Source organism: Myotis lucifugus, unplaced genomic scaffold (genome assembly GCF_000147115.1).
Source record: "Myotis lucifugus unplaced genomic scaffold, Myoluc2.0 scaffold_26, whole genome shotgun sequence".
NCBI lineage: Eukaryota > Metazoa > Chordata > Mammalia > Chiroptera > Vespertilionidae > Myotis > Myotis lucifugus.
In genome coordinates, this window is record NW_005871074.1 from 8,334,145 (window position 1) to 8,343,446 (window position 9,302).

The 9,302-nt window shown below is 47.3% G+C and overlaps 1 protein-coding gene across 8 annotated transcripts in view; it reads right to left on the reverse strand.

The window, feature by feature from the left end:
• The window catches only part of FGFR1 (fibroblast growth factor receptor 1), a 39,090-nt gene extending 30,331 nt beyond the window's left edge, over window positions 1-8,759 (reverse strand). For all 8 annotated transcript variants that reach the window (XM_023751894.1, XM_014453632.1, XM_023751893.1 and 5 more), the window contains exon 1: window positions 8,581-8,759. In XM_023751894.1, the coding sequence (XP_023607662.1) occupies window positions 8,581-8,671 (91 nt within the window). In that variant the 5' untranslated portion in view covers window positions 8,672-8,759. The remainder of the gene's footprint in view (window positions 1-8,580) is intronic.
• Window positions 8,760-9,302: the final 543 nt, after the last annotated feature.

The window sequence follows — 9,302 nt, forward strand, 5'->3', positions numbered from 1 at the left end:
ACAGGCCGACGCTCTATCTACTGAGCCAAACCAGGTAGGGCCCCGAGGATATTTTTCCATTGATTATTTAGAGTGGAAGGGAGGGAGACAGAGAGGTGGGGGTCCGGGGGACAGGGGGAGAGGGAGAGAGAGCAACGTTGATGTAAAAGAGAGACACATTGATTGCTTGCCTCCTAGTACGCCTAGACTGGTGCCAGGGATCAAACCTGCAACCCAGGTATGTACCCTTGACTGGGAATCGAATCGAGACTCCTGGATGCATGGGCAACACTCTAACCCCTGAGCAACAAGGGCGGGGCTTTTAACGGCAACTTGGCACTATGTAATCAACAGTTTCGGAATGTAAGTATTCTTGGATACATGAACAACTTTTATTCGTAAAAGTCTAGTCACTTAAGTGAAAATATTGAAAATAGCCTAAACACCCAGCAGTAGAGGACTGGTAAGTAAATAAACTTTGCACACCCATACAATGGAGTTATATGTGGTTATTAAGCATGGTGAAAAAATTTTTTCTGCAATAAATATGTGCTTAAGTCACAAACAAGTATATAGCATACACATCCATAGTTGAGAAGTTACATTTGTATAAATGCAAGAAAAATAGTCTAAAGCAGGGGTGGGGAACTGTTTTTCTGCCAAGGGCCATTTAGATATTTTATAACATCATTCCCAGGCCATACAAAATTATCAACTTAAAAATTAGCCTGCTGTTTTTGGTCAAATATTTAACCAACTCATCCCTAATGCCCAGGTAGGGCAGGACCAAATGATTTCGTGGGCCTTATACGGCCCTCGGGCCAGACATTCCCCATCCCTGGTCTAAAGGTATATTCATAGCAGTGATTATTTTTGGATGATAGGAATGAGTTTTGCTTTTTAAATCTGTATTTTCTGAATTTTCTCTGATGACCCTAGATTACATACCAAAATGTCCACGTTTTAACAGCTATAAAAGTACTCTTTCTGCTTGCTCTAAGTGGAGGAAACAGCTCTGTTAAAACTACATATACTGTAAGGCAGAGTAAAGTTAAACAGAAAGGGGGAAAAAGAAATGATTAGTTTGGAGACAAAGGAAGGCTTCAAGGAGATGGCCCTAAACTATGCCTTAGGCTAAACCCAAGTTAAACCTTAAGCCAAGAATGGGAATTACCAAAAAAAGCGAAAGGATCAAAAAAAAAGTGAAAGGATCAAAGGATAGGGATGGCCATTTCCAGCAAGGGACCAGGATAAATAATGGTTAGGTAGGAATGTGTATGTTGCATTCAAAAAGGAAAAAGGAAGAGTTGGGTTTGCCTAATGGAGAGGTGGGGAAGAACGAGAGGGAGGGAAAATCAGTGAATGAAAAAAGAAAGGACCATTAGCCAGGGGCTAGGTCTCGCTTGAAATTCAACTTTCTTTGTTGATTAAGAATTGAAACTTCAGTGTTGCTGGTTTTTAACCTCTTTCCTTGTCCAGCTCACAACCACTTAAGTCCACACTTTGCTGAACTCCTTGACCTTTGAGGTTCAACGTGCCTACACATCCAAGGCCTGGGAAACACAGTGGCATTCACTCAAATGGCAGGGTCTGCTGCCCCAGCATTCACCGCCCTTTACACAACCCATCCCAGGCCTTTACACAACCCATCCCAGGAGGCTCAGCCACGCCACAACATGTGGGATGAGGAAGGAGCATTGAGTTTCAAGCTCTGCTGGAGCCAATCTTTCTCTGTGCCTGATCTCACTGGACAGACACCTCACCCCAGCATTCCCCAGTTTACAGGGCACAAACCCTTTATTTTTATTATTATTTTTAAAAATCCTCATCTGAGGATATGTTTTTATTGATGAGAGAGAGAGAGAGAGAGAGAGAGAGAGAGAGAGAGAGAGAGAGAAACATCAACATAGATCGGTTGCCTCCTGTATGTGCCCTGAACGTGAATCCAATACACAACCTGGGTATGTGCCCTGACCGGGAATCAAACCTGCCACCTTTTGGTACATAGGATGATGCTCCAAACAACTGAGGCACACTAGGTAGAGCAGGGCACAAACCATTTATTTTTTAAAAATAGATTCTTATTGATTTCAGAGAGGAAGGGAGAGGGAGAGAGAGAGATAGAAACATCAATGATGAGAATCATTGATCTGCTGTCTCCTGCACACCCCCCTACTGGGGATGGAGCCTGCAACCTGGGCATGTACCCTTGACTGGAATTGAACCCGGGACCCTTCAGTCCACAGGCCAACACTCTATCCACTGAGCCAAACTGGTTAGGGCCACAAACCCTTTAAATGCAGTCAGTGGCCACCTCATTTGGCCAGTGGAAAGGTAGGAGTCTGCATGAACCAAGAAACAAGAGGGGAACTCTGAGGGCAGGAGCGAAATGTCTAAGAGGCAACAAACCTACCTTGGGGGGCTTCAGGCAATTGCTCCTCTACTTGGCCATCACCAGCTGGAAGTCACAGCACTCCCCTCCCCCCAAGTTCAGGAGCAGCCTAAGGCTTCTTCTAAGAGGACAGTTTGGGATTTACTCCGGGTCCTTAGGAACCCAGGTAGAGCAGTTAACTTTCAGCTCAATCACTTGGGGCCTGGCATGGGAGGTAGGAGGTAGAGAGAAGAGAATGTTTGCACAATCAGACTCCAGAATGGACAGGGAGGCCTGGGCAGCTGGACTGGGGAGGCCAGGAGCTTCAGAGCAGCTGGACTTTCCCCAGTCAGCAGGGAAACAGTTGTCTCTTTTCCAGGCTTCGGGGAAGGAAGGAAGAGGCAAAGGTGGTGTCTACAGGGTGAGCTGGAGTCCCCAGCGGCCCCAGAGGAACCAGGCACTGTAAAAACAGGGCACAGCTGCTGGTCAGGCTCTCTGACCCTGGACCTCGTCCTCCCGGGATAATGACTCCCTAGGACTCACTTCTCCCAAGGCCATCCGTCAGCACCCCAGACACAAGCCGTCATTCACTGCTTCTGCCGGACCAGGAGCAAGCACCCTGGCTGAGCCCTGATGACCCACCTCTGTGCTAGGGCCATGCCAAAAGGAGGACACTCTCGGGTTCCTGCCTGCCACTCCAGACTCCAGGTAGTCACAGAATCCGGGTGACAGAATCCTGGCCTGATTCTTTGTTTGGGCTCCCTCCCCTCCCCCACCAAAGGCAAGGGCTCTGGACAGCCATTTGTTCTTCCCTGAGAAATTCCTCCTCCCAGACTTCGGGGAGCTGGCTGGCAAAGCCAGAGTGGAAAATCAGTGGAGCTAATGGTGTAGCAATGCAGAAGCGAGAGCCAAGAACACAGCTCTGGAGTGGCTTTGCTGCACTCGCCGGCCTGGTCAAGCACTCCTCCCTCACATTCTCTCACATGCTGAGCGCTGGCCTCCCTGCCCCCACCCTGCTCAGCTCAGCAAAACACTTGCAAACACACTCTTTCACAAGCACTCCAGACACCCCTCTCTGGGGAGAAGGATGTGGGACAGAGCAGGTCCTCTGGGAAAACCTGGAGACTCAGCACCCTGCAGACTTCTACAGTCCTGAATCCACCGTCCTTGTTCTCAAGTGGGTCAGCCACCATCACCTTTTGCTCCATGTAATTCCACTTGTCTTTTGGCAGAGGGTGAAGAAACTCCTCCCATACACACAGTGTGTGAATCAGAAGTAAACAGGTTCTTTTCGCAAGAAGAAATTATACTGGGGTGCGGTGGGGTGGAGGAGCGTTCCTGCATGTGTCCCAGGGCAGCCACTGGACACTGGTCCTCGAGCCACACCAATGGGCTGCATGCAGCCAGCGGGATCAGCGCCTGTCGGAGGCTGGTAGTGGAATAGCCTCAAGCACCTATTTGAAGGCTCCTCTGCAGATAGGCTGAAATGAATATCCCTTTGGGCCACAGGCAGCCATGGGACCTGTGGGGAGGGGGTTGCCTGGGGTGGCCAAGCCATAAACTTGAGGCTGGAGCCATGTCTCTGGTACCACTTGCAGCCTCTCCCCCATGGTCACAGGTTTCTGTGGAACACAAAGACAAAGCCTTGCTTTGTAGCGCACGGCATCCAGGGGGCTTGCAGCCAGAATTGGAAACTGCAGCTTTTCCATTAAGTGTAACCTCTCCCCCTTCAACCGGCCACCAGACTCCTTCAAATCTGGAGAGGTGGGAGGAGCTGTAAACCCCTGCCCATTAAATTGCTTATTAGTTGCAGATTTCCAAGCATGTAGGCAAGTATTTTGAGACTGCATGTCTCATACTGTCCCCTCAACCACAGAGTCTGGGGTATTTAACCACGTTATGCAGAAAAGGGGGCAGGACCCCCATTCCCAATTGCAAGAAGTGACCTTGCAAACGTTTTACTTGCTTTCCCCCAAGTCTTACTCTAAAAAAGAGAAAAAGACACAAACACAACCCTCCTCAAGCTCAGAATGTCTTTCAAGTTGGTGTTTATCTTTTTAAAGGGGTGTTCCACCCATGACCCAGCTTTAGTCTATCCACACAACGCCCCCGCCCTCAAAGCCTGATCTGAAACAAGCTGAGTCTCTTTAAGTTCCTAAACCCGAGAAGAAAAAGGAGAGGGAGGGAGGGAGGGAGGCTGGTTTTCCTGGAACCCTTATTAAATCAACTTTCCAAAGACAGCCAGAAACTCCAGGCCCTCCCCACTCCCTCAGGAGCATTTGCAGACTGGGGGAGGGGTTTTCAACACACACACACACACACCTTCACACTCACAGCAAAGCCTTTCTGAAGAGGAAAAGCTCTCAGTGTGAGCAAGGTTTTGGGTAGTTTGCTTTAAACCTTTGCACAAACTTTTTATACACAGATTACACTCTTTTGCTGAGGACAACGGCAGGATTATTATTTAGCAATCAGCAGGGCCAAGATTACATAACAATATTTTACATTTATTTGTGAGATACCTTATAGTTTACAAAGCATGAAGATAGACTGTCCCTTGTGACTTCGCAACAGTTCTCCAAAGACGATGGGGCATGTGTCCTGTTATCACAAAGCTCAAGAGGGATAAGTTATGTGAAAGGGCTGCACTAGGAGAGGGACTTATGCAATCAAACAGGGAACTGTTCTCCAGGTCCAGTGGATTTCTACTTCTGTGTCCTCAGGCATTCCAAGTCCACCCATGACACAAGCCCCTCATCATGGGCTCTCTCCTTGGGGGAGGAGTCCCAGGAAATGGTACCCACAACTGCCGTTTATTGTTCTAGGAGCTTTGTATACAGTTTCATTTCATATTCACTATGACGTTAGGAGTAGATGTTTATTATCAATATAAGTTATTGAGGTGCAAAGAAGAACTTTCCCTAGAGCCAACAGTCAGGAAGAAGTAGAGCCAAAATCAAAACCAAGGCAGCCCAGAGAAAACTTATGCTCACACAAAGACTTGTACACAAATGTTCACAGGAATTTTAGTAATAAAGCCAAAACTGTTAACAACCTAAAGCAGCGGTTACCAACCAGTAGTCTGTGGACCACTGGTGGTCTGTGAGGTCCGAAAGGTTGGCGACCGCTGACCTAAAGGACCATCAACAGGTGAATGAATACACATTCACCATATAATTCCATTATATATGATTCTAGAAGAGGCAAAGGTAAGCTGTAGTGACAGAAAGTGGATCAGGCTCAGCCGGTGTGGTTCAGTGGTTGAGCATTGACCTATGAACCAGGAGGTCAGGGTTCAATTCCCCGTCGGGGCACATGCCGGGGTTTTGGGCTCGATCTCCAGGAGGGGATGTGCAGGAGACAGCTGATCAATGATTCCCTTTCATTACTGATGTTTCTATCTCTCTCTCCCTTAATCTCTGAAATCAATAAAAATATATTTTAAAAAAGAAAACGAAAAAAAAGGAAGTGGATTAGTGGTTGCCAGGGGTCTGTGCTACAAAGGGGCCTGAGGGAAGCTTTGAGGGGGATGAAAATGTTCCATATCTTGATGGGGCTGGTAGCTACGTTTATCAAAATACATCGAACTATACAGTTAAAATGGTCTATTTTACAGAATGTAAATTATACCTCAATCAAGTTGATTTCTTTAAGTGGCCACCTGACTTAGCTCTTTACTGCTGCACAGCCTCCGAATGCCCCCTCACCTCTCCTGTTCCCTCCTTCCTGTTCAGGGGCCTGCACTTTGTCCTCATCAGGACCTCCAGCACCCTGGCTCCATCCTCCATCACTGCCCCGGCTTCCTTTCCCTGTTGGACCCACAGCCAGCAGCTTCATTACCCCCTCCACCACTTCCACCACCACCCTAAAATTCCAAAGCTTGTACCCTTAGCCACCCCCTTTCTGCTTATAAGGGCCCAGGCTACCCTCCATTTTCGGGCTGCACAAGAGTTTCTTAGAGAAAGGTGGGTTTTTTGTTTAAAAGTACGTTAGGGTCCATCATAAACTCACATACTCACACCTCATCCAAGCCCTCCTTGCTTTTGGACTCTCTTATCACCATCTTCACCGTGGCAGATCCAAATCGTCTCTACTCCTCACAAACCTCCCCACATAACTTACTCCCCTCACCTCACCTTGTCTGTGTCTCTAGTCACCGGAGTTGCCATCCAACCTACTTAAACCAACCCATAGATTCTATTTCTATAGTGTCGCCGCTATTTTTTCCTTCCTTTATAACCTCAGGGCCCCCAACCTAGTTTATACCCTCACTTCATTTAGCTAAACATTAAAAACAAACTTCTAACTCTCTTTCCGGAGCTCCTAACATTTTACATTTAGGTGCTTTGTCTGGATCAGCTCACTTAATCCTTTATTGTGGTCCCCATGTTAAAGATGAGCAAACTGTCCTGGCTGAGTTGGTTAGCATGTCGTCCCAAAACACCAAGGTTGTGGGTTCAATCCCTGGTCAGGGCACATACAAGAATCAATAGATGAATGCATAAATAAGTGGAACAACAAATCAATGTGTCTCTCTAAAAATCAATAAATAAGATTAAAAAAAAGATGAGCAAACCAAGGCTTAGTGTGTTTGACTAATTTGTCAAAGCAAGTAATGCAGCTATTCAGTGGTGGAGCAGAATTCAAACAAGTCCATCTTCTTCTTCTTCCCATCCATCCAAATTCAGCTACTAGGTTAGTTTTCTAAAAGTGTAAAACTTTTCAAGATTCCCAGTATCTACCACTTAAGTATAGCAAGGCATTAAGGCCTTCCATATGCTCATAACTCAATCTAATTTTTCTGGGTGTTACTTCCCACGACTACCTACCTACTTACCAGGTAAATCATTCTCTGTACACCTTGTACATCCTGCCTCAGAACCGTCACTCATGCTGTCCCACCTGGAATGCCTATCAGTTCCCTCTTCTAAACCCCTTCCCATCCCTCTGGACCCATCTCAAATGTTCTCTGCTCCCCTTGTCCTCTGCATGCCCACTGCATTTTGTTGTAACTCCACTGTGTGGTTTAAACATGGTCTACCTTGTATTTAGACAATCTCTGTACTTACTGGTATCTCCCTACTACCAGATGGTGGAGAAGGTCTCTCCTGCTTTGGGTCTTTGTCATGTGCTAGCTCGGGTCTTGTCTTTAGTTCTGTTACTGAATGCAACATTAATCTGCCTGCTCCAGCCAGTGCACACCCTAGAAAGTCTCACGCACCCTTCCCTCCTCCTTCCCCATCACTACGCAAGTGGACAAATATTCTCACTCATCATTTATGATTCAAATAGGTCCTGACAGCTGAGACTGACAACCCCTTTAAATGCAGTCACCATGCCATGGGCACACTGAGCCTTTTACCCACCGCCTGCCAACCTTCTCTATTTATGTAATCAGCCACTGAATCACAAGCCACACACCCTTTGGCTGCAGAAAAGCTCAAATATTAATTCTTAGAGATCCATGAAAGTCCCCAGGTATGTTGTACCTGTAATCTCCATGAAGTATTTTTATAACTCCAGCAAATCCCATGAGCAGCAGGGCAAGTCCTTCCCATTACTAATATAATAAGCTCTCTGCATTTCCAACAAGCTGTAGATCTCTCCCGGCTCCCAGGCCCCATTATGCTCCCTGGTTCTCAATCTCTCCCAAATCTCTCCAACAGCACATACCCTCAGCCGACCTCCAAACAGGGCCTGTGAGATGTGGTCAAGAAAGGTAAATGGCAAGCCCATGGCCATAGCTGCCAACCCTCACAGAAGATGTGTCTTTGGGACAATTTTAGAAGCCAGGGGTCTTTATCAAGCTCCCACATCCCTCAACATCCCCTGTAGCCTGATGTAAGTTCTAACCCCAAATTCATAGGTCATTCACTCCCCATTGCATCACCCAACCCCATTTCATTAATGGTCTAAGTTAGAGAGCTGGCTCTTGGATCCCAATCAAGAGTTCTTTTTTCAGAAGAGAAAAGCATAAAACCACCTAGAGCATGTCACCTCTGACAAATGATGTCACCAGCCTTCATGACCCAACTTTTCGTGAGGTTGGTTATGTTTATAATGAGGCCCGAACCAGCCCAGGTATCCTGGGAGTCTTTCCTACAGGAAAAGAGCCCTTTGCTCCACCGGGGATGAGCCTTCCACATCACCTCCAAACACATCACCTCCGTCCCAGCCTGCCCTGTTTCTGAGGGCCGGAAGTCCGGGCTGACCCTCAGCCAGCGCCTTACCTTGTTCAGGCAAGGTCGGGGCTGGCCTGGCAGTGCAGAGTGTGGCTGTGACCAGCACAGCCCAGAAGAGGAGGCACTTCCAGCTCCACATCCCAGTTCTGCAGTTAGAGGTTGGTGACAAGGCTCCACACCTCCATGGAGACTCCGCCCTGAGCTTGAACCTCCTTTTCAAGCTGACTCTGAGAAAAGAAAAAAAAACAACAAAAAATTAGGAGGGTCTGCATTGGTGTGGGGGGGGGGGGAGCAAGGAGCAAAAGAAGGTAAAGCAGGCACACAGTCACCCTGTCCAGAGGGTGCTTGAAGTAATAACTTACTCATTTAAGCACAGAGAACTGTGGTCTGCCCCAACGCAGAGTTCAAGGTTAAAGGCCTTACTCAGAGAAAGGAGTGTTTTCATCCAGTTCTACAATTATTTATTGAGTGTGGACTGTGTACAAGCTTTGCTGAGAAAATCGTCATGAAGTTCTCTAAGGCATAAGCACCAAGATCACTTGTGCTGGGAAAGCAAATGACTTTATGAAAATCCCAAACAGGTCTGCCGCTTCATGGGCAATGGCATCTCAGAGTATGCTGGAGCCTTCAGTATGCTGATGACTCTAGTCTAAGACTTCACTCCCTCCAGGGCAAAACAAAGGGTTTGGTGTGGGTAAAGAGAGATGAAGAGCCTGGCCTGTAGGGGGCGTGCAGGAGGCAGCCAATTGATGTTCGGCTCTCACATCCAT